The following is a 25,453-nucleotide window of genomic DNA, read 5'->3' as shown; positions in this document are numbered from 1 at the left end:
GAACCATCCCTGCATCTCTGGGATAAAGCTGACTTGATCATAGTGGATGATGTTTTTGATGTGTGTCTGTATGCGGTTTTCAAGTTTTTTGCTGAGAATTTTTGCATCTATGTTCATTAATGATATGGGTCTATGGTTTTCTTTTTTGGTTGTATCTTTACGTGGCTCTGGTATTAGAGTGATGCTGGCTTCATAGAAGGAATTTGGAAGTTCTCCCTCCATTTCTATATTTTTAAATAAATTAAGTAGTATTGGATATAGATCTTCTTTAAATATCTGATAGGATGCTGCTGTAAATCCATCTGGTCCTGGGCTTTTTCTGGATGGGAAGTATTGTATTACTGTTTCAATTTCTTTTTGTGTTATGGGTCTGTTTATGCTGTTACTCTCTTCTTGGTTTAGTTTTGGTGGTTCCCATGCCTTTAGATATGCATCCATTTCTTTTAGGTTTTCAAATTTAGTAGCATACAGGTTTTTAAAGTATTCCCTTATAATGTTCTGTATCTTTCTGGTGTCTCTTGTGATGTTTCCCCTTTCATCTCTGATTTTGTTGATTTGTAGGTGCTCTTTCTTTCTTTTGGTTAACTGGGCTAGCGGTCTGTCAATCTTATTTATCTTTTCAAAGAACCAGCTCTTGGCTTCATTGATTCTTTGTGTTGTTTCCTTTGTTTCAATTTCATTAATTTCTGATCTGATTTTTGTTATTTCTTCTTGTCTGCTGGGTTTGGGTTTCATTTGTTGTTGCTTTTCAAGTGTCTTGAGTTGCAGTGTTAAGTCATTTGTGTTCTTTCCAATTTTTGAATGTGGGCACTTAGAACTATAAACTTCCCTCTAAGAACTGCTTTCAGAGTGTCCCAGAGGTTTTGTTGTGTTGTATTGTCCTTTTCATTTAGTTCCAGGAATACTTTTATTTCTTTCTTAATTTCTCTTTTGACCCATTCATCATTCAGGAGTGTGTCGTTTAGTCTCTATGTGTTCATGTGGTGGCTTCTTCTGGTGTTGATTTTAAGCTTTATTGCATTGTGGTCTGATAGAATGCCTGGAATTTTTTCAGCCTTTTTTTATTTGTTGAGGTTTGTTTTGTGCCCCAGTATATGGCTGATTTTGGAGAAGGTTCCATTGGGGCACTGAATAGAAAGTATATCCTTTGGTGCTTGGGTAGAATACTCGGTAGATGTCTGTTAGGTCCATTTGATATATGGTATTGTTTAATTCAGATGTCTCTCTGTTAATTCTCTGTCCTGTTGACCTAGTAGAGACAGTGGGGTATTGAAGGCCCCCTCTGTTAATGAGTTGGGATTAATCTGGGTCTTAAAGTCCTGTAGTATTGTTTTTATGAAGTTGGGTGTGCCAGAGTTTGGTGAATATATGTTCATGATTGTAATATCTTCTTGGTTTATTGTTCCTTTGATCGGAATGAAATGGCCCTCTTTATCTTGTCTGATTAGTTTTAGTTTAAAGTCTGTTTCGTCAGATATTAGAATTGCAACACCTGCTTTTTTCTTAGTACCATTCGCTTGGTATATTTTTTTTCCATCCTTTCACCTTAAGGTAGCACCTTTCCTTGAAAGTGAGATGAGTTTCTTGCAGACAACAAAAAGATGGGTTTTGTTTCTTAATCCATTCACCTAGTTTGTGTCTTTTGACTGGGGAGTTCAGTCTGTTGATATTTAAAGTTGTTAATAAAAGATGTGCATTGAATCCTGCCATTTTTTATTTCTGTTCACATACTTGATATAGCTGTACTTTTCCAGTCATACCTTCATTGAATTTTTTTCTGCAACCCCTTGGGTATAGTCATTCCCTTCTTCAGCTCGTTGTATTGCTTCCAGAACTCTCTGAAGGGCTGGTTTTGCGGACATGAATTCCTTCAGCCTATTTATGTCAAGGAAGATTTTTCTTTCCCCTTCGACTATAATAGACATTTTGGCTAGGTATAGTAATCTGGGTTGGCATCAGTGGTCATTTAAAACTGGGAATACTTTGGTCCAGGCTTTCATAGTTTGCATTGAACAGTCAGCTATAATCCTAATGGGTTTTCCTTTATATGTGACTTGTTTTTCTTTTTCAGCTTTCAGTATTGTCTCTTTGTTTTGTACATTTAGTGTTTTCCTATGATATGCCGTGGAGAGTTTCTTTTCTGGTCCTATCTCTTTGGTGTTCTATATGCTTCTCGTATTTGTATGGGCATGTCTTTCTTTAACTTTGGGAAATTTTCTTCTATGATTCTGTTGAAGATCTGGTCCATACCATTATCTTGAGATTCTTCTCCTTCTTGTATGCCTATGATTCGTAAGTTGGATCTTTTTATGGTGTCATGAAATTCCTGCATTGTGCTTTCTTAAATTTTTCATAATCTTTGCTTGAGTGGTCTAGTTCATCCACTTTATCTTCCAGTCTCGATATTGTGTTTTCTGTTTTATTCATCCTATTAGTGAGGCTTTCTCCTGTCGTTTCTAATTGGCTTACTGACTTCCTTCTTCATTTCAGCCTGAGTATTCTTCAATATTTCTAGCTCTTTTCTGAATTCATTCAGAAGTTTATCCCTATCTTCCTTCAGTTCTTTGATTTGTGTGTTCTTTAAATTCACTGAATTCTTTTATCATGTTTATAATTGTTCTTTTGAGTTCCATGTCCTGCATTATCTCTAGGGGTTCTCACTGTATTCCTCTAGAGGACTATTGGCATTTGGTGGGGTTATGTTATTTTAGTTTTTCATGTTATTATTTTCTTCTCTGTGATTTTGACACGTGAATTTCTTCTGTAGTTTCTGATTCTTCTGTGAGACTCAAGCCTTCAAGTTTAGGTCTGCTTCTTTTTGTAAACTTTATGTGCCTTTGTGGTTTACTTTTTGGGCATGAAAAGCTGGTTCGTCTAAGCTTCTGGTTCTCTCTTTTGAATTTATATTGGAGTGGCCAAATTGATTTTGTCTTCAGGAGTTCACACAGAGGCCCAAGTCAGATGAGAATCGGATACTCTCAGGCTTTCTCCTAGGGTCTGGATCCCTCCAGGAAAGATGTTACCCTCAGAAATTTGGGGGTTGGACTGGCCTGGAAGCAGGGCCCAGGAAAGATGCTGGTCTCGGGCAGCTGGTGGCTCTGCCACCCAGGGATGCAAAGAGAGGTGGGAGCAGGAAGAGGCCCCAAGGGCTCCTGGGGACTGCAGGGAGGAACTGGGTTGGTCTGGATGCAAAGGATCAGGAAGCAGTGGTGGCTCCAAGCACTGAGGTCAGCCCCAGTGTCTGGGGCGCCAAGACAAGAAATGGGCCAGTACCCAAGCTAGGAGGAGAGACAGGGTGGGGGAGTTGGGAGGGTGAATGAGGCTGGGGGAGTCAAGGTGTGGTGGTGGACTTACCCAGGAAAGAGGCTGGCAGGTTGTGCAGCCCAGGGAGGTGAGGTCAGGACCAGGCCCAGAGGGATCCTGGGGACCTTGAGAAGGAACTGGATTGATCTGGATGCAAAGGATCAGGAAGCAGTGGTGGTTCTTGGGCTGAGAGGTCAGCTCCAGGTGTCCAGGAAAGAGGCTGGCGGGCTGTGCAGCCCAGGGAAGCAGAGGGTGGTGAGGGAGGGACCAGGGCCAGAGGGCTCCTGGGGACAGCCAGAAGGAACTGGTTTCGTCTGGATGCAAAGGATCAGGAAGCTGTGGTGGTTCCTGTTGAGAGGTCAGCCCTGGTGTCCAGGAAAGAGGCTGGTGGGTTGTGCAGCCCAGGGAAGCAGAGAGAGGTCAGCTCTTCTTTTAAATGCTTTAGTCTCTTAAGTAGAAAATGAGTGTGGAGTTAGCACAATCACAATATTAGTTTTTGTTCTTTTGGGTTTTTTTTTTTTTTTTTGGTTTTTTTGAGACAGGGTCTCCCTGTAGCCCCAGCTGTCCTGGAACTATGTAGACCGGGCTGGCCTTGAACTCAGAGATCCGCCTGCCTCTGCCTCCCACATGCTGGGATTAAAGGCGTGTGCCGCCATGCCTGGCTGCCCAATACTAATTTTTAACTACTCCCATATTTACATTTAGCGGTCTAGGTCCTTCATTTGGCTTCCAGTCACTGCTCAGTAACCTGCATGTCACGTGCTGGGTTCCCATGAGGGCTGACTGAAGGACAGGTTTGGTGGGGATGAATTGTTTTAATTTAGGAATTTAAAAAAATATATATTTTGTTTTTATTTTATGTGTATGATACCTGCATGTTTCTAAGTGCATCTCTGTCATGCAATGCCCACAGAGGTCAGAAGAGGGCATCAGATCCCCTGGAACTGGAGTTACCGACAGTTCTTACCTGCCATGTGAGAGCTGGGAATCGAATCTGGGTCTTCAGAGCAGCCAATGCTCTTAACTGTTGAGTCATCTCTCTAACCCCCTACCTTCTCTTTGTTTTTTATTTTGGGTGAGGTTGAAAAAGGGTCTCACTCTAACCTAGGATGTCTTGGGACTATGAAGAACAGTTCAGCCAGTTACAGGATTCTTTTTATTAATTTTTTAAAAAAAATTTTATTATTGTGTATGTACACAATGTGTGGGCACACCTGTGGAGGTCAGAAGATAGCTATGGAGTTGGTCTTCTCCTTCCACCTTTATGTGAGTTCTGGGATCAAACTCAGGTCAACCTTCTTTACTTGCCGAACCATCTTGCCAGCCTGAGAGGATTTTTTTTAATTTTTGTGATTTTCATGTAATATATTTTGATAGTATTTAGATTCCCTTCCCTAGCCATACCTCCCTCCACTACCTCCATATATATATATATATATATATATATATATATATATATATATGGCCTATATTCTGATTTGTGTCCCCAAATGTCCTTTAGTGTTGATCCATCCACTGGGCCCATCAAGATTCCTATCCCTGTAAGACACTGTCTCTCCCTGCTCCCAACAACCATCAACTGCCCAAGTTCTAGATTGAGTTGGGATTTCTCATCCACATCCCCATGCCTATGCTGGGATTTTTGTCTGGTTTGAGTTTGCATAGGACTTGTGCATGCTGCCACCATATATATGAGTAAATGACCAGCTCTGTGGAAGACTGTTTTCTTGTGGTCATCCACCCCTCCGGTTCTTACAACCTTTCCACCTCCTCTTCCACAATGATCCCAGAGCCTTCGGAAGCAGAGGTTTGAAATAGGTGCCCTTGACATGGGTGCACTTACCTACATGCAGGCAATACACGCATACACATAAAATATTTTTTAAAAAAGGAAAAATGAAACAGGTGCCCTATTCAGGAATAAGCACTCAGTGGCCTTTTGTTCTCTTAGCTAACTGAGTTTCTGTGTTAATCACCATCTGCTGCATAAGGAAACTTCTCTGGTGAGAAGATACATTTATCCTGTGTAGAAGTAGCACTGAAGATGCATCACTTATGGTTAAGCACGTCACAGACACTTATCTCTGCATTTGACCAGTTCTGAGATTCTATAATAGTGTCCATCTGTTGGGGAAAAAAAAAAAAAAAGCAGCTTTGATGAGGGTGAAAGCTACAATCTATAAATATGAGGATGCATAAAGAAATTATACTGGTCTAGGGATGTGGCAAAAGTAGGCTTTTCTCTAGGATGTATGACCTTGCCAGCCATGTATATTTAGCTGTTTATAGTACCACGAGTTCCCTCCCACTGAGTGGGCCTTAATAGACAGCTATTGATTAGCCCCAGGGCAAAAGTGCTACTACTGCACCAGTAGTGATAGTTTGCTGGACCAGTCATTGTTTTATTAGGTTCTAATCAATGGGTAGGACCACTGATTGGTTTTGTGCCTTGGCAGCTTGTATAGTATCCTCTGATACCATGAGAGCTGGTCTTCAGGGAGACTTCCAGGTCAGTTCCAGGTCGACTGCTCCAAGTCCCGTGTCTGAAGTGTGGACTGTCTTCAATAGGGTCTTACCTTCAAGTTCTGAGAGGCAATCAAGGACTGTGACAATAGCCTGTGTGTGTGTGTGTGTTTTAACATTTTTATTATTTTATGTGTACTGAGTGTATTGCCTGCATGTATGTATGTATGTGAGTGCACCTGTATCGTGCAGTGCCGCAGAGGTCAGAAGAGGGCTTCAGATTCCCCTAGAACTGGAGTCAAGGACGGTTCGTAGCTGCCATGTGGGTGCTGGGAATTGAACCTGGGTCCTCTGCATGAGCAGTCAGCGCTTTTAACCACTGAGTCATCTCTCCAGCCCTAGCCTGTGTTATTTTGAGAGTCTCTTGGACTACTCTGACTGACAACCTGAAGGGAAGGTTTTCCTCCCTGGCACTGTGTTGTATAAGCTTCAGCAATACACATGTGCTTGTATGTTTATTGTATGTGTATTTTTCAGCAGGACTTTGAACTAATACATTTCCCTCTGGTTTTTCATACCATCTAAGCATTATTTCCCTCTCCTCTCATTCCCTCTGTATAACCCTCAGTACTCCCTCCCCAGTTAAGTAACTGCCTTAACACTTGCCTCCTGCTATCCCCCTCTCTCAAGCTCCTTCTTCCCTTTTATCCCATGGTTCCTTTCCATTTTCCTGGCTCCTGCGGTTACATCAGGATATACAGTCACTTGACAGGATTCTTGATGAATGGCCTTTTTACCCACTTTCTTTTAGCATTCTGGATATTTGGCCAACTGCCTTGTAGCCCCAGATGACAGTCTGGATTTACTGAGGAACATGTGTATGTGACAAGTTGTCTCTCTTTTGCTGCTTTCAAGACTGTCTTCTGGAAGTCTAATGACAATGTCTTCTCTGGGTATGTACATTCAACTGACTTGGAATTCCTTAGTTTCTTGGATGTTTATAGTTAGGTCTTTCATCAGACTTGGTGAGCTTTCAGCCACTATGGTATTCAGATACTCTTTCTGCCTTTTCTCTCCTCTGATTATCTCAAAATGCACCTGTTGGCACGATGTGTGTCCCTTGGACTTTTCACCTTTTAAGCATATTTTTTTTCCTTTCTGTTCCTCAGACTCAGGAATTTCCATTGTCTTGTTTTCAAGTTTGATAATTCTACCTTTGACAACATGGATTTTTATTTCAGCGCATTTGTGCCCCAGAATTTCTTTCTGGTTTCTTTTTAGGTTTTCTCTTTTTATTGGCACATCAATACTGTTCATGTATCACTTTCTTGACACTCATCTTTCCTTAGTTCTTTGAAGCACTTCTGAGATGGCCGTTTTAAAGTGTTGTCCACAATGCATGCCATCTTTTTCAGGGACTGTCTGCCGATTCACTTTTTTCTATCAGTAGAACATACTTCCAGTTTTCTTCATGTCTTCTGGCTTTCTGTTGGAAGTTAGACATTTAAAACTGCTCACACAGTGGCCAGCAAGCAAACTGTTCCATTTCCCAAGGTTTGCTGGGCTGTTTGTGTGTTCTGATAGCTGTAGGCTGTCTGCAATGGATCAGCCTGAAATGCCACCCGAAGGCCTTTTCCAGGCTTGCCTAGTCACTTCCAAAATGTCCTCAAAATGCCCTAGTCTTCAGTCAAATGCCAAAAGGGGGGGGAAATGGAAGAGAAGAGTAGGAAAAAGGCACTGACCTCTAAATTCCCTGGATGTCTAGTTATCCAGAAGGAAGGGTTGCAGCCATGGGAGAGGAGCTGCTCCATTGGTCAGCTGCCTCTCTTGTCTGCCTCAAGCAGCAGTTAGCAACCTGGGCGCACACCTAGCTATTCAGTACCTGGTTCTTTTTGCTCATCCCATCTATGGGGCCATGCTGAGTGAGTAGCTGCTACTGTGGAAAAGTTCAAATGGACCAAAGTACCAGCTATCCACCTCCAACAATCCCCGGCCCCATACACACACCAAGTTGCAGGCCTTCAGCAGACTCCATAGTCCCTACATAGGTATGTCTGGCAGATTTGACCAGTGCAGCTGTCAAGGCAAGCAGAGACTGCTGGTGTTCCCAGTCCCCACCTTTCTAGAATGCTTTCACAGTCCTACCATTTCTCTGAAAGTCAAACCTGTAAAATCTGCCTCAACTTTTAAGACAGGAAAGTCACAGAATCAACTTCCATACTGTGAGCACCCACAGCCCACACCCATCTCATCCTCCTTTCCTGTTCCCTGTGCCATCAGGGAGTAGAAACCAGGGGTATCTCCAGCTACACCAGACAGTGGAAGGAATGTGAAGTCACAGGACACACAATGCCTTTGGCTATCAGGCCTGGGAGCTTGCCTTTCCACTCAAGACTAACAAGCCAGAACAACTTCTAGACCACAATTCTGAATTACAGAAATACAGAGCTTGTTTAAAATGCCCATGCGCGTTTTATTAATAAAAACTAACAGTGCTGAGTTAAACAAGTCAAACAATTAAAGTCTCTTTATATTCCATAAAATATTACAGAAAAGTTTATTTGTGTTTCAATAAAAAGACTATCGTTTTAGAACAGGCAGCTAACAGCAACTGTGCAGTTAACGGGTTTTTGTGAATAAATTTTAAGAGACTACTGCCTGTCTGTAAATTCCTTTTTCTTTTTATAAAAAAAGAACTATTAAAAATGATTGACAAATTTTGAGTTAAAAAATTGTTAAAACATTCTCTATGTTTAATTTCAACTTTATAATAGATTACAGGAAGATGCTTAGGAAACAAATCCAACATTTGTTTCAGTACATGTCTTTAAATGATAGACTTATAAGTATGTAAACAACTATATAATAAAAAGTTTCCAAACGTAGCCTGTAAGAAATCAGGCAAATTTACCATAAGCAATAACCTTCTAGACAATTTCCATAGCTGCACCAGCGTGGCAGTAAACCTTTTCCAAACAAAACAAAAGCAAACAAACAAGAAAAAGTACTTCGTAATTTGTTCCTGCAATAGAGAAAAAGTACAAATTTGATGGGATCACAACAATCAATATAATTTAAGGAAAATAAAGTCACAATAGGACGTATGGCGCTTAATGTTTAAAAAGTAGAGCTTTGCTATCGGCTTGGTTCTTTGGACACTGCATGGATTAACAGACGGAAAGGAAACTCATCCTAAAGCCTGGCTATCTGCAGCAGGTGGCACCACTCAAACACACTGTACACACAGCACTGGGTGCTGGATGTCCATGGTGGGATAGCGTTTTATTATTGTTGTTGGCATGGGTGCAGTATAATTTCTTAGCAAACCCAGCAAGAACTGTTGAGGGGCAAAAATAAACTTCAAACTTTAAAAAACAGAAAACAAAAACGCAAAATCTAAAAAGTAAATACAGACTCTGCGTCAGCACGCTGGCATCAAAACACATCCGCAGTGTGGCTCAAACCGCGGGAACAATCTTTACTGGAGGTGCACATCTAACTCCATAGCTCACGGGTATCTTCTTGGGAGTAGGCCAAAAAGAACAGAAAACCCCACTTTAAAAAGTTTTTCTCTACACATCTTTTTCCTGAAGCTGATTTGAAGGGGAGGAGTCTACAAGCTGGGATCTCAGTCTTCCTCGTCGTTCTCATTGAAGTCATCATCATCATCATCATCTTCCCCAACGTAGGAAACAGGGGTCTCTACCCTGGAGCCACTGTACTGGGATCCATTGGAGCTTGTGGCCAGCATCCCATCCGCACCATTACTCAAATCACTGCAAGGACAGACCAGTTAGTGGGGAGAAGCCCACTCTTCCCAGCCCAGGAAAGGCTGCACATGGCCCCCCCAAGGAGAGGGTTTTTTGTTTTTTTTAAATTACCAGCAGAGAAGGAAATATTTTCTCCACCTATGATAGAGAACCCTAATCTGTAACAAGCTTCACTCTGTTCACAATTACTCCCCAAACCCATCCTTCTGAACACAGAACAGCCAAAGCACACGAACTTCAACAGCACCGTCCCTGGTCACTGGGACTCACAGGAAATCCACAGAGCATAGACAATGACCGAGATCCTTCTTTCCAGGACTTTTGCTCACAACCAGTACTGGGCCAAGAAAAAGAGTGGGTTGGGAGGTGACATACCAAGCGCGCCTTCGTGTGGCAAAGTAATAGAGTGTTTGCCTGACATATATAAGGCACTTGGTTCGATCCCTAGCCCAGCCCAGACCCGCCCCCATAGTAACATGGATCAGAACCCAGAACACTAGGAAGCATCAACAAATCTTAGGACAGCCTGAGCTGGTGATACACCCTAATACTTGGAGGCATGTTTTAACTAGCAAAAAGCCACATACATGTACTCTAGTGTCTTTATTGGTATTTGTAAAGCTGAACAATAAACATTAACACATGCTAGGCTTTCTGATGGAATAACTACATCTGAGAAATTCACCCTAGCAAAACTAATCTGAAGTTCTATGAAGAATTTACCCAAAGAGCTACAGATGTTCATTTGGATATTCTGATAACTGCAAGACACCTACATACCTCCTACTAAGTACCACATCACCAATGCCAGTGTTCCTTATGACATGGCTGCAGCCTTGTTCTCTCCATGTGAAAAGTGGGAGGCCTTAACAGTTTAGCCCCAGAAAGAACCAACTGTGTCCAGCAAGATGGCTCAATAGGTAAAGATACTTTTGTGCAAGCCTGGCAACCTGGGTTCAATCCCCCAGAACCCACATAAAAGATGGAAGGAGAGAACCAACTCCAAACAGTTCTCTGATCTCCACACCCCCACACACAAAATTAAAATAATTTTTAAAAATTAAAGAACTGAAGACAAAATATTTTAAAATAACAAACTCTTCTTCAAAGAATAATTCTTGGGAGCTAGAGAGATGACTCAGCAGTTAAGAGCACTGGCCACTCTTGCAGAGGACCCGGGTTTGAATCCCAGCATCCACATGTTGGCTAACAACCATCTGTAACCCAAGTTCGAGGGGATCTGATGCCCTCCTTCTGACCTCTGCAGGTGGACATATGTGCACTTACATATATGCAGGCAATACACTCATACACATAAAATAAAAATTTAAATTGTTTTTTAAAAAAGAATAATCCTTGTTATACATTCTGCAGCCAGATCTCATACACTTACATTTAGCTCGAAACTCAGTTCAAAAGGGAAAAGCTGAGCTTTGTGAGCTGGAACACTACAAGAGGGGAGGCCTCACACATAGCAGCTACCCACCCCCAGAAGACACACTGGTCCTACTCACACCAGGTCCCACTAACACCGTCACCTCACCGATTCTTTGGATAACACAGGGTGTTCACTTATACCAATGCCTCACTGACCCTCTGCAACATCTACAGCTCCTAATTTATGGCAATTCTCTTTTAAAATATTTATTATTTTTATTTTATGTGTATAAGTGTACTTCTTGCACATATGTAAGTGTACCATGTTGTACAATGCCCATGGAGGTCAAAAGAGGGTGTCAGATTCCTGGAACTGGAATTACAGATGGCTGTTGGCTGCCACGTGGGTGCTGGAACTGAACCCGGGTCCTGTTCAAGGGCAGCCAGTGCTCTTAACTGCTGAGTCATCTCTCCCACCCCTTATGACAATTCTAAAATATTAAATTAGTATCTTATTAATATTCAAGCTGAACCTAAAGACTATACATTAGCAATATAACAGGCAATAACCCATTGTTTTGTCATTCATGTGCACTGTAAAGACCATCTTAAGCCTTTCTCTAAAGTTCACTACTCTAAAATTCATGGTCCAACTGACAGCTGATACCTTTATTTAAACAGTCAATAACCAGTCAGACTAGTCAGTCCGTGAGTTCTGGGTTTAGTGAGACTCAGTTCAAAAAAACTAAGATATAGGGACTGGAGAGATGGTACAGCAGTTAAGAGCACTGACTACTCTTGAAGGGGACCCAGGTTCAATTCCCAGCACCCACATGGCGACTAAGAATCATCCATAACTCCAGTTCTAGGGGATCTGACACCCTCTTCTGACCTCCATGGGGCACTGCATGACACAGATGCACTTATACTACATGCACGCCAAACATTCATACACATAAAATAAAAATAAATAAAAATGAAAAAAAAAAAAAGATGGAAAGTAATAGAGGAAGACACCATCCATACACACACACATATGCACATACATCAGCAAACACTTGTGCAGACACACACACTATCTGCACAGATATACAAAATATTTTTATTTTTCCCAAAAGCAGTTTTAAGGAGGCTGGAGAGAAGGTTCAGCCATTAAGAGGACTGGCTGTTCTTACAAAGGACCTGGGTTTGATTCCCAGCACCCACATGACAGCTAACAACCATCTATAACTCCAGTTCTAAGGGATCCAATGCCCTCTTCTGACCTCTGTGGGCAGTGCATGACATGGGTGCACTTACACATATGAAGGCAATACACTCATATGCATAAAATAAAAATAATAAATAAAATGAAAAAAAAAATTTAAGTACTTGTTTTGAGCCAGGCATGGTGATACAGACCTGTGATATCAGCACTGGGGAGACCAAGGCAAGACAATGGTGAGGTCAAGGCCAGGCTTGGCTATATAGTAAGACTATCTTAATAAAACAAAGTCTAGCAAAATGGTGCAGCAGGTAATAGCACTTGCTGTGCATGCCTGACAACTAAGTTTGACCTCTGGTTCCCATAGTGGAAGGAGTGAACTAATTCCCAAAAGGTGTCCTCTGACCTCCACATATGTGAACTCACATTTACACACATACATTATACGCACACACAATAATAATAAATAAAATTTTAAAACATGGGGGGCAGTGCGACAGCTCTGCAGGTAAAGGCACTAGCCACACAAAGCTGGCAACCTGCATTTGATCCTCAAAACCCACATAAAGGTGGGAGAGAACTGACCCCACCAAGTTTTCCTCTGACCTCTACACATATACCATGCACACATGCCCACACACACAATAAAATAAGGTTCTTAAAAGTGTAAAGAAGAAAACAAAATTGTATATATACTGTGCCATTAGATAATATTTTAAAAGTAAAGAGCTGAGCTGAAAGACTTGCTGTCACTTGTCCTGATAAGGACAGTGGGACCTGGGTACTTTTTACCACCACTTTACTATGTGTTATTTTTAAAACCCATGAAATTAGGGGGTGGGGTGAGAGCAAGAAAGTAACCTCTTTCTATAGGGGCATAAGCATTGTGCCCCTGACTGAGCAGACAGTTCCCTGACAGACCAGTCCTGTGTGTCTGAACACAATAAGGCTGCCCACCCCCAGCTGCTGTCACCTGGTGGAAAGCCTTGTGCCATTGGATGTAGAACCTGTTGTCGTGACGAACACCCCACCAATGGATCCCTGAGCCATTTCTGAAAAGAAAGAAAGCAAAAGGAAATAAAACTGAGAGATCCACTGTGTATAAGAAAGAAATAAAGTCTACATGATCAGCCAACTCAGGGAGACCTGTGGACACCCTGACTTGCGGCTCTGCCCTGCCTTCCGTGGTGAGTGCCTAGGTGTGGTCATGCAGGCCTGGCTTGCCCAGGCAGGGAGAACCACCTCAGCATGCTTGTTGCCCCAGGAAAGGCTCCTGATGCTGCCCTGTGAGCTAGTGGCACCAAGAGAGCAGAAATGGGGACTAACAGTATGGATGCACAACCGTCTCACCTTCCATCTGAGATTCCCACAAATCTCTATAGGAATAGGATGAGAAGGCAAGCCTGAGGCCTAGTGTCCTGGCCTGCAGCTGCTGCAGAAAAGTTGATTGTACCCCAGGAGCTGATGTCCCCATGTCTCACACACAGCAGAGCATGACAAAACAAGATGATGCTCACATGATCTGGGACAGTCAAAGCCCTTGAGGTATGAGGAGTCACTGACTGTCCATGAGAGTTGAATCCATACCACTCATTGGATTACAAAATCATAAGGCCTTCACACCTGGGACCATGACCTGATGCCTCAGCAATGTCACCAGAAAGCAGACTCCAGAGGCAGAACTAAAGCCCAGGGAACTGACAACCCTGATCCATGCTGTCCTGATTAATATAACACCAGTAAGGCATCAGGGTTGTAGGGACCAAGTGACAGCTTTGGGACTGGATCAAGCCTATCACCACCTCGAACAATATCAATCTCTACTCTTGGTCCCACCTAGAAGACGGTTCTTCGCTCTGTAACACCTTTATCATGAAAATCACAAGTACCATTTGTGGACCACACCAGTGGGCATGGCACCAGGAAGAACCATGCTCAACTCAGTCTCTGCAGACACCCAGGCACTGCGGATGCATCTGGCTAACGCATGACCAGCCTTGGGGCACAACTGACCTGTCACGTATGGTTCTAGAGCTTTTGGTACCAAACTTCTTGCCATCTTGAGGTCTTCAGCAGAACAACTCCCTGATTCCAGCCCACATGCCATGCCCATGCGCTTGAGCACCTCAATGTCATCATGGATCTCAAAGGTGTTGTCGAAGTTAAACAGATACTCAAATCTGTGGGGAAAGGCACTATGAGAAATATGGGGCTTCCAAGGAAAAGCAGTGCTGTGGGCTGGTGACAGCAGACTGTCCATCATTACTCCCAACCCTACATCTTGTGGTTGAGTCTCGACAAAACAATACAAACTTGAGAACAAAGGATAAGCTACTATGTAATTGCGCAAACTATTAACCTGTTCCAGACTTGGCACAGGCCAGGATACAATGCTACCCGCATGGGCACCAAAAAGACAACAAATGCTGCTATTAAGCATTTTTAGGATTGAGTCCTGGAAACGCATCTCACAATTTCTTCCCCTAAAAAGGGCTACGCAACCAGAGGACCCAGTTCAGGACGCACTTGTCATTGGAGATGCTGCAGTCGATGACGGTCTTCCTGCTGGTGTTAACAATGATGAAGGGCAGGTGGATGACAGAGTTGGGAGGGGGTGGCCTGCGGGCCTGCTGCTCCGCTTGGCGGTTTCTCTGCACCAAGTTCTTGAAAGCAATTTGCTGAAAAAGAGCAAGAGGTGCCCTGGTAGATGTTGCTACAGTCACATGGTCCTTTTGCCCTTCCCTGCAGACAGTGGAGACCTGGATGGTGAAAGATCAGCCTGCAGTGTACCTGACAGGGAGGTGTGCATGTGGGAAGTGGAGTCCCTAGCCCGTGAAAGACAAGGAGCACAGGGAAAGCATTCACTCTGAAGGTAGACCCCTGCTACCTCTGGTGCTGAGGCTACCCACATTGGTCATTCTTATAGTGAGGGATGGCCTAATGGAAGACACTCAGTCCTAGGCTATGGCCCTCCTGGTAATGCATGAAGGATCTCTCCCTGAGGACTGGGTCCTTGCAGGGCTGAATTCAGAGCCAGTGCTCCAGTGCCTAAACTGACCATGTGTTGCCAACCACCCCCTTCTTCCCTATAGTGGCAAGTGCTGCTATGAAGCCATGATCAACTGCACACAGTAGGAGGCCTTGATCTCCATGTGGTCACAAAAAACAACTAAACACAGGCCAAGAAAATGGGGAGTAAGTTGGGCCACTACCTACCTTTTCCTTCTGGGGCCAGGATCCCCGATTTCCCAGATCTTTTTGGTACTCTAGCTTGGCTCCATCGTGCCATCCTGGGCTGATCCCACAGAGAATGACAGATGTCCCCAGGCTCTGGGTCTTTAACACCACTCCACAGGTTGTGTTAAGTTTTAGGCGGTTGGCCTGGCCTTATGAGGGACTGGGACCATGCTGGACCTCTAACTCTGACTACTAGGTGTTCCTGGACACCTATGACCATCCCTAACTGGTGGTCACTCACCCCCATGACCAGTCCCACCATTATGCCTCCTGAAAGATTCTGGCACATCTTAGTCAAGAGACTAGCCTGTCCTGCCATAAACCCCTCGCTGCTGCCAATTCTGGTACTACACCCCCAGGTCTCCACAGGGGAAGCCGAACTTCCAGGACTACTTCCCATGAACACACAGCCCTAAATACCTATGCTGTCCCTGACCAGTAGCTGTCACAGTTCACTACATGCCCAATGCAGTACTTGGTCCCCAGGGGAGGCCTAGCTCTGAGGGAGTTCTTTCCCTATGACCTCCCTCCATAGAGGCTGCCCCAACTCTCATGCCAAGGGATGCTTACACTCACACACACTTGCTCACAGTCAGACTCTCTAGGAATAAGACCTATGTGGCCAACACCATCACAAGCTCAGAGCAGAGCTCTTGATTCCAGGGGGAGGATGGCTGTTCTCAGGTGGACAGCTACCTGCAGGATGAGCTCTTGGAGCTGAGACTGCTTCTGCTTGATCCTCTCCAGCCTCCGCTGCCTCTCCACCTGTAGACAGACCCATGAAGAGGGTTTCCCATCATCAGCATGTGTGCTGATAAACCTAATCTGTAGGGCCCACAGGCACCAGTTCTCCAACAGCATCAGCTACAGTGACATGGACACATGTGGCCACAGCACAAGCTACAGATGGTCAGGGTTCCTGAAACTTCAGCATCATACCTGATTCCCTCCTTTCTCAGATTTGGTTGTATTTATTTTTTTAAATCTCATGAGCAAGGATTGGGAATTAAGCTCCCTCCTCAATAGCCAAGGCCCCAAAGAGCCAGTTGGGATGGAAGCAAACACATCTGTAAACACATGTAAAAACTGCCTAGGACCAGAGGCTAGGAAACACAGAGAGAACTCCCGCCAACCCAACTACTTCATGCCATGCTACCAAGTGACCAAGGCTAATAAATGCTTGCTATAGGCAGTGTACCTCTAAGTTCTGGCACTCCTGAGCAGAGTTGGTGGGCAGGCCGATCCACTTGATCTCCTTCTTCTCCTTGGAGATGATGTTCATGGCCATCAGCACATTTAAGGCATCATAGACACGCCGTCGGATGTTCTTCTGGTCATAAGCCTGGGGAAGACAAAGCAAAAGCCTTCTCAGCAACCCAACGGCTTAGAAATTTGCAGCTGAGGTTTCAGACCCTAACAGGACACTCCCGACCATCTTCTAGGACACTGATCTTGCAGATGAGAGTTCACCTCTTATACCGAGCCTGTTATTTTCTAGTGTCTACAACTGCTTCACCTTGAAAGGCCATGCTCCACTGAGTGGCCTGCAAGCCAGGCCTCATGTCCTACCAGAACACTTACTGATTCATTTGGTAGGATGTGGTTGTCGGCAGCGCTGAACTCTGCAACCAGCTCATCAGCTACCTCGTTGTAGGAGGTGGTCCCTTTCCTCTGTACCTTCTCGCATACCTTCATGGAGAAATGCCGCAGGCCCTTGCCATTCTTCTCCCCTTTCCTGTTCCGCTTCCTTTGAAACAGAGAATAGACACTCTGAGTAGTCATGGAGCCAGACGTGAATCAAGGACATTTTCGCAGAAAGGCCTAAGGCTGCAGAGCCCCCAGAGGCCCGTAATTCCCTCAGCCCCACCACAGGTGGCAGTGGCTCCATCCCAATACACCAAGGACATCTGCAGGTATCAGTGGGTTTTTCAGGTCAGAAAAAGAACATATATGAGGCCAGTTTACACACCTGTGCCTTCAAATGTCGGGGAAGATGGGCAGACATCCGAAGGGCAGAAATCAGCATGGGTCTGATCCGGACCACATGCTAGGCACCAATGTCCTAAAGACGTCTGCTGGTGTCAGATCACGGCACATTTTAGTGTAAATTTAAGAATTTTCAGGGCCAACTTCAGCAGGTTACCATGGCATACAAGGCAAATGCTTAGACTGATGGGCACACGTGACAATAGGAGGAAACCAAGAAGCGTGTTTCAGATCAGGGGCATGCCAAAAGTGCAGCCCTTGGCTAAATCAAGAACAGGGTCACTAATCTCCTTCCTGTGAGATCTGGACACAGGTGATTTCTAATTACAGCCAATACAGACATGGTTTTATGGCAGAACCGTATGCGGGTTTTTTTTGTTTTGTTTTTTGGGGGTTTTTTGGTCTTTCTGAGACAGGGTCTCCCTATAGCCCTGGAACTCACTATGTAGACCAGGCTGACCTTGGACTCACAGAGATCTGCCTGCCTCTGCCTCCCAACTGCTGGGATTCAAGGCATGTGCCACCATACCCGGCTACAGTATGTGTTTTTTAAGGGAAACACATTAGTGACCTTTAGGTAAAGTCACTTTCACATCTGCCACTGCTTTAGTGGCAGTGTACCCCTGCAGGACTATCCTCAGGATGGTGGCCTGGTGTGGTATGTGGTAGAGGCCAAATACTGCGTCAGCAGGTAAAACCTGCACTCTATACCCAGAGGGAACAGTAAAAGTTTCAAAGTGATGAAGGTCAATGTTCTCTTTGTAGCCCAAAGCTCCAAACCCTCAAAAGAGTAGCTGGCAAGAGTCAGGCTTGCGCTTTGATGCCTGGCCTAGACACAGATGGGTCAAGAGCTCTGAACTCTGTCCTGATGCACCCCCATTACAGACCATGTGACATGTGGCCAAAGGAGGGGACATTCTAGGCAGTTGCCACCGTAGGGTAGGGGTGCTCACCCAGCAGACCAAGGTGAGGAGTCGGACGGCTGGTTCTGGGATACAAAGTGAGTATTGGGGGTGTGTGGGCTTCCTACCACGATAGTGTTTGATGCTGCAGGTCTCTGAGGCGTGCCAATCACCTACAGTCAAAAAAGAATTCATAACAATCAGACATCTCCACATCATGGTGCTACTGTTTTTGTCATCAGCTCATACCTGTAGTACTGCAGCACCTCAGTCACAGTGAGAGGACAGAAGAGAAGCAAATGTCCCACAGGAGCAACATCCAAAGCACTGACCACTGTTGCTACAGCTGCTCTGCATGTAGAACTGCTTCCTATTCTAGCTCAGGCACCTTTTTACACTTAACAGAAGTTTATCAGCTGGTGAGTCCGAGAGGACAGAGCAGGCCAGAGTGCTGAAATGGACAGGGCAGGCTGAGGAACAGCAGGCCAAAGGGATAGGATAGGCAACTCAATGACAGCCAGACTTAATAGCAGGACACTTTAACACATCTCTGGTTTACTCCTTTTTAATGATAGACAAGGATAAAATTGTACATTTCCATAGTATGAAAATAAGCATAAAATAGCTGTCAGAACAAGTGCAAACCTGGAACAGACAGCAGGTCTCGCCTTCAGCTCAAAAGTTGCACCAGTCACTGTCCAAATTGATCCGGTACCCAGCTGCCCTGTCTGGACCACTTCCCTGCAGTCTCTAGGGAACCCCAGGATGGAAACAACATCAGGACAAAAAGAGAGCAGGTGACTCTCTGGGAGCAAACAGCCCAGGAGTGATGGCTCTTAGGGATCAAGGCAACCAGTTCCATGACAGGGTAGCCATGCCAGCCATTCCTACAGTGCTCTGAGGACTTGGTAATTCCTCTGATGGTCTGCCTTTTGGCAACAGGTCTGCTGTTTCAGTTTCCTCAGTTGACACACAAACTTGCTCCACTGGAGACACTGTTCTGTACAGACAACTAACGTCTCAATGTGTCAAAGCTCTTACTACATGACTCTAAGTCAAAACCATCTTTGGGGATGGAGAGATGGCCCAGCAGTTAAGAGCACTGATTGCTCATGCAGAGGACCCAGGTTCAATTCCCAGCACCCACATGGTAGCTAACAGTCCATAACTCCAGTTCCAGGGAATCCAGTGCCCTCTTCTGACTCTCTCGGACATTGCATACCATGGATGCACTTGCATATATGCAGGCAAAATACTCAAACACATAAAATAAAAATAATAAATAAGATTTAAAAAAAAAAAAAAAAAACCTTAAAAAGCATCTATGGCCAGGCATGGTGGTGCACACCTTTAATCCCAGCACTTAGGAGGCAGAGGCAGGCAGATCTCTGTGAGTTCAAGGCCAGCCTGGTCTACATAGCAAGCTCCAGGCCAGCTGGAGCTACAGGGAGACCCTGTTTCAAAAAAAGACAAAAACAGCATCTTTGGTAAAGACTACAAAGTACCTCAGTGACCAAATATCATCAGGACATTCCACAGGTACTAAAGTGGGATGCCTGGGTCCCCAGATGGTGCCCAGTACGTATCCCAGATGGACATGCCTGGCCCAGGGCTCAGTCCAACAGGCAAGTTCACACAGTGATTAAAGCCCTCCCCCAGGGCAGTGTTTCAGGAGGCTTTGGTCTTGCCCAATTAGGGTGTGGGTACACTTAAGGGAGAACTGGGTCACTGCTAAGGGTTTAAATAAATGGTTAATGGGGGGTGGGGAGCTCAGCTTGGCTTGCTCTCTCAGATGGAAACAGGGAAACTCCCCACCCTCTCAAGAGACAGGGAGCAGACTTATAGGAGCTTTGAGTTCTGTTATAAGTAATGCTTCCCAGTCACACTCACATAGGCACAAGAGTTGCCCAAAGGGTTGTGGAGATATGATTTTAACTACCCTGAGGAGCCCAGCTTCCCCAGCACAGGCTCATGACTGTGAGACCTCGGTGTGAGCTCCTCACAGCCTGTCTCTTCCTGGTCAGCAGCAGGAAGGACAGCAAGCTCCAGGAAGGTACATAGCAGGGCTCAGGACTCTGTGGCCTGGGATCACCTGCCTACACTTGGCAGCCATGCACATACAGGAGGCTGCCTGTGGCTGGCTTACCCACTATTCACAAAGAAGTTGCCAAGTGCCTAGGTCCACAGGAAACTCACTTCCCAGCTTTAACTGTTCTGTATAGCAGTCTTCTTGGACTGTTATGCTGAGGAGGGCCAAATGGCCCCCTCACAGGCAGCCTCACTCATCACCAAGACCTATGTCTATCAGCACAAGCAGACGAGCTTGCCCATAGGCCCTGTGTACATCCCAGGAACAACTCCAGTGACCTCCCTAACACCTGGGTACATACATCTCTGTGAATCTGACAACAGAAACCAGGCAGGCTGTGTATAACCTTCACATATATTATGTTCCAACTTAATGTACAGACTGCTCAGTAAATGTTCAACCCTGTGTGCACATGCTTCTCTACAGAGGCTCCATCCTCTGTGTACACACACACATACCCCACCTCTGCCTGCACTGCCACTGGGCAGAGGGTCAATAGTATCAGTTCAACAAAACAGCACCCACTGCTTCAAGTGGGAAGCCATGAAGGCAAGAGGAAAACAAGCTGCTTAGGCCATAAAGGAGCCAGAAGAAACCCAGACTGCAAAGCAGCGACTCCCTGTTGGCATGGCCAGAGTATAAGACCCCAGATAAGAGCAAGGATCATAGTCCCAGGGAAGGCAGCCAGGCTGGACAGTGGACCCACTCCATCTGCACCCCAAAACAGAGCCTCTAGGAGCAAGAAGCTCTCCACCCTTGGTGTGCACATGCTCCAACCTCTGCATGCACACATGTGTGGCATGGAGGGGACTCCCACTGCTCCCAGGGACACTGTCCCTCCAGATTCTATAGCCACTTCTCTTGCAAAAGTGCTATGGTCTCCCCCTTATGACAACCCCTACTTCATACAGGGAAGCAAAGAGAAGAGACCAGGTCACAAACAGAAGTCTCATCTATGGCTCACCACTGCTGGGACTGGGACTGGAACTGATTCAGACCCAGACATCTAGGTTTCAAACTCCTTCCTGCTAATTGGCACAGGGACTGACAGGCCTATGTTGAGGATTGACCACCACAGAACAGGGAAATGCAAATGAGGCAGGGATTAAATCCCAGAGAGACTTAAGAACCCTACCTCAATCAGAACCAACCTCCATGCCTCTCAAGCAAACCCAGGAAGTCCTGTTAACACTGGTTTGCTATGCTGAGAATGGAACAGGCCTCCCACTAGTTAGTAAGCATTCTGTCACCAAGCGAACCCCTAAAGGGTCTAAGGCATCCCTTTCCCCAAGTCTGCCCTAAGGACACACTTTGCACCTTAACTTCAGAAAGCTTTTCATGTGCAATGCATGACTGTTTACATACAGAATCCAAAAAAGACAAAAGCAAAACACAACATTTAGAGAGGTTTGGGGAAGCAGTAAATGCTCAAAGGAAGGATAGGGGAGACTTTACCACAAAGCTATCTGCAGGGGCCCACCTGGTGCATACTTAGAAACCAGAGACACTGCTTTGCGTGGATTTGTGCCAAACCTGTGAACAACATACCTAGTCTCTCTCCCAGCCTCTTCTCAGAGCCTGACCCAAGAGTTCCCAGACCCTGCCCTGGTCACATTTTACATGTACATACAGTTACGCATCATCTCCTGTGTTGAGTCGGCCAGGCTATTTCCCTAAAACCTTAAACATATAGAAAAGTTCAAGAGTTTCTTGGAACATGTCAGGCTGATGATATAGCTTGGTAATATAATGCTTGCCTATCATGTATGGGGCCCTAGGTTCAATCCTTGACACACCACACACACATACACACACACGAGCATAAACGTTACTCACAGCACATAAGCCCTGACCCACTTCTACGACATTTGCAAAGTATAAAACAGTATCACTCGCTCCTCCTCACACAAAGTTCAATTCAAATCAGATTTGACTTTCAGACAAAGTTTAAATTATCTCATATAACTCTCCCCCAACCCGTTTATGGGGCCCTAAAAATGGAACTGTTGCTACAACTAAGATTTACTTGCCAAGCTAAATTCTGCTAGAATACATGGTATTAAAATGAAGCTATAGAAATTATAAAGTAAAACAAAAACATTCTTGGTTTTCAGTAAAAGGACATTAATTAATAAGCAAAAAAATTTAAAGGAAATGTTGCAATATGCCTAATACCCTGGTATGGCTTTACATTTTCAATAATTCACAAGTCTTCAAGGAGAACTTGTACTCCTCGCTGCAGGGCTCAATACAGGAAGAACATTTTCCTCTCATGGCCTCAGGACAGACCAGCTCCAACCCGTAGAGCTGGGGGGTCCTTAGTGCCCAGAGCTCACCCCATAGTCATGCCAGTTAAACCTCATCTCTTGCTGGGTATGGTGACACACACCTTTAATCCCAGCACCTGGGAGACAGTAGCAGACAGATCTCTACAAGTTCAAGACACCCAAGGCTTTTGTCTACATAGTGAGTTCCAGGACAGCTGGGGCTACAGGGAGACCCTGACTCAAAAAAAAAAAAAAAAAAAAAAAAAAAAAAAAGCAAACCAAGCCAGGTGTTAGTCCCCAGCACTGGGAGGCAGAGGAAAGTGGATCTCTGTGAGTTCGAGGCCAGCCAGCCTGGTCTACATTTAAAAAAAAAAAAAAAAAAGGCAAACAAAACAATAAACGATAAGAGCAAAACAATGCTCAGACCCACTGAAGGACTTGGAGGACACCAGTGTGCGTAAATAATGGAAAACAGCAGACTTCAAGCAAACCTGAAGCATGGGAATGACAGAAAACCTGATCACACTGAAGAGCTGCCCCCAAAATAGCAACTGCAAAAAGCCCAGTACAGAACTCTCTTTGGGGATGGGAGAACTCTGCAGAGACCAGGGATACCTGGTGATGCCTGTGAAAACTTAGGAAGAATTGAGAAACAGCTAGGGAAACCTGTAAAAAGCTGCAGAGGGGGTTGGTGAGTTAGCTCAGTGGGTAAAGGCACTTGTCACCAAGCCTCACAACCTGAGTTCAACCCCAAACCCACAAGGTAGAAAGAGAGAATCAACTCCCACAAGTTGTGCTCTAACCTTTCCATTCACATGCCATGACGTGTGCTCATACATACACATACACACAGAAAAATACATAAATGTTAAAAAAAAAAAAAAGCTGCAGAGTCCTAGGGCCCTGGTGGATACCTGAGGGACAGCACCAAGCCTCTTACACTTATCAAGGGAGCATGAGGCAGCAGTGGGATGAGGGCATGGGGGTTGGGCAGGTGGATGCAAGCAAAACACTGAGAAAAGGCACATGTGTCACCAAGGCCCAGACTTCCCACAAGGGGCCAGAGCATATGGAGGTCAGAAATGTAACCATGGTCATGGTAAAGAAGGTCATGAGGATATACACTGTTGAGTAGCTATGCTAAAGTATCCCCAACTAAAGAAAGCTCCAGCTGCAGGGAAAGCCCTCCCCACTGACTCTGAGGGAGGCTGCAAGGCTCCTATGGGGGCTATTTGTTTTTGATGCATCACTCAATGAGGGAAGGGTATGGTGCTGGCCATATCCTGTGGCCATAGCCACACAGCCACACCCTTCCTCCCTGGCCCCAAGGCACAGTTGCTATGGAGGGAAGCCAGCATAGCTTACTAAACACAGAGGAAACCCTCTAGGCTCAGAACTCTGTAAATGGAGGTAATGGAGCAGAAAGTGTGCTCAGGCCTGGGTCACCCAACCTACATCCACTAGATATCCTGTGCACAGGGACAACTTCACCCAGCAATATGCCTATCTGAGTCACTGAAGATAGTAAGATTAAGCACTATGTGTATGTGCACATACAGCAACAGAAACAGCATGCACCTTCAGGAGCCAGCACACACCTTGGAGAGAAGAAAATCACTCACACAAGCCAACCACCAGTACGCCAAGAACACTAGGGCCACAGCAGTTAGTGTATACCATCTAGCCCATTCCACAGAACCTGATGTTCATGAATCTTACAACTTACCACTTGCTGTGTGATGTTGACATTGGACTGTCCAAAGGTTTTTGGCAAGAGCTGCTTTCCGAGCGTGTTCACTGTGGATGGGTGGACAGCCACAAGAGATACCACACCTGCAACACAAGGGCATAGGTCAAGGGTCACACTATGTCTCTGAGATAAGATTAAAATGAATGGTTCCAAGAAAATGGTGCTTCTAATGAGAACTCAACCTTCCCTAGTTTTGACATTGCAGATCTAAGGCTCAGTCACAAATGCCACCCTTGCCCCCAAGCTTGGTCCTGGGCCCTTCTAGTTTCTTCCCTGGGTGTTCCTAGATCTCCAGAGCTCAGGTGCCCTCTGGGGCACTGGCTAGGGAATGCACTGGGGCTGGGGAATGTTAGTGCTGGTTCTACAGCAGGTATCAGAACTTGCGACAGCACCCCCAAGTGGCTACTCCAGTCCAAATACTAGCAGCCCATGTTCTGCTCCTGTCCCACCTCCTGCCACGGCCCCCCAACCGCCTGTCTGAGGGATAAAATGGCACTTCTTTACATTAAAGTCGTAAAATAAATTAGAGAACGTAACATGTTTCCTGATACAAATACTGCCACACAGAATCCCTTTATGAAAGGCTGACATTTCAGCTGTAAAAGAGCAATCAGAACATGACCCAGTGCTAACTCACTAAAAGTAATAGTGGTTAAAGCTTTTTCAAAGGAACCATGTAACAAGTGCTTTTAAATATAGTTATATGGCCAGACGTGGTGGCGCACATCTTTGATCCCAGCACTTGGGAGGCAGAAACAGGTGGATCTCTGTGAGTTCGAGGCCAGCCTGGTCTACATAGTGAGTTCCAGGTCAGCTGGGGCTACTGGGAGACCCTGTCTCAAAAAAAGACAAAAATAAATAAATAAAAAACAAACAAACAAAAATTATATATATATATATAGTTCTACGGGGGCTGGAGAGATGGCTCAGTGGTTAAGAACACTGGTTGTTCTTGCAGAAGACTGCGTTCGAATCCAAGCACCCACATGGGCAGCTAACAACTGTCCATAACTCCAGTTCCAGGGGATCCAATGGCCTCTTCTGTCCTCCGAGGGCACTGCACTACATGGGTGCACCTACCTACATGCAGGCAATACACTCATAC

The 25,453-nt window shown here is 45.1% G+C and overlaps 1 protein-coding gene across 5 annotated transcripts in view; it reads right to left on the bottom strand.

Moving 5' to 3' along the window:
* Positions 1-8,215: 8,215 nt before the first annotated feature.
* Tfdp1 (transcription factor Dp-1) overlaps positions 8,216-25,453 on the bottom strand; it is a 48,105-nt gene continuing 30,867 nt past the window's right edge. For 2 of the 5 annotated variants that reach the window (XM_008848433.2, XM_008848434.2), the window contains 9 exons: positions 24,325-24,431; positions 18,294-18,415; positions 16,936-17,101; positions 16,553-16,696; positions 16,051-16,119; positions 14,644-14,795; positions 14,131-14,297; positions 13,091-13,169; positions 8,216-9,542 (listed from right to left, as the gene is read on the bottom strand). In XM_008848433.2, coding sequence (XP_008846655.1) covers positions 9,395-9,542; positions 13,091-13,169; positions 14,131-14,297; positions 14,644-14,795; positions 16,051-16,119; positions 16,553-16,696; positions 16,936-17,101; positions 18,294-18,415; positions 24,325-24,431 — 1,154 coding nt within the window. In that variant the 3' untranslated portion in view covers positions 8,216-9,394. Of the gene's footprint in view, positions 9,543-13,090; positions 13,170-14,130; positions 14,298-14,643; positions 14,796-16,050; positions 16,120-16,552; positions 16,697-16,935; positions 17,102-17,323; positions 17,513-18,293; positions 18,416-24,324; positions 24,432-25,453 lie in introns of those variants that run through there. The other 3 variants (XM_029553708.1, XM_029553707.1, XM_029553709.1) reach the window with 2 other exon arrangements.

This window comes from Nannospalax galili, unplaced genomic scaffold (assembly GCF_000622305.1).
Source record: "Nannospalax galili isolate Female #2095 unplaced genomic scaffold, S.galili_v1.0 scaffold744, whole genome shotgun sequence".
Taxonomy (NCBI): domain Eukaryota; kingdom Metazoa; phylum Chordata; class Mammalia; order Rodentia; family Spalacidae; genus Nannospalax; species Nannospalax galili.
The sequence above is the reverse complement of the archived record's forward strand: the minus strand, read 5'-3'. Positions and strand labels throughout refer to the sequence as shown.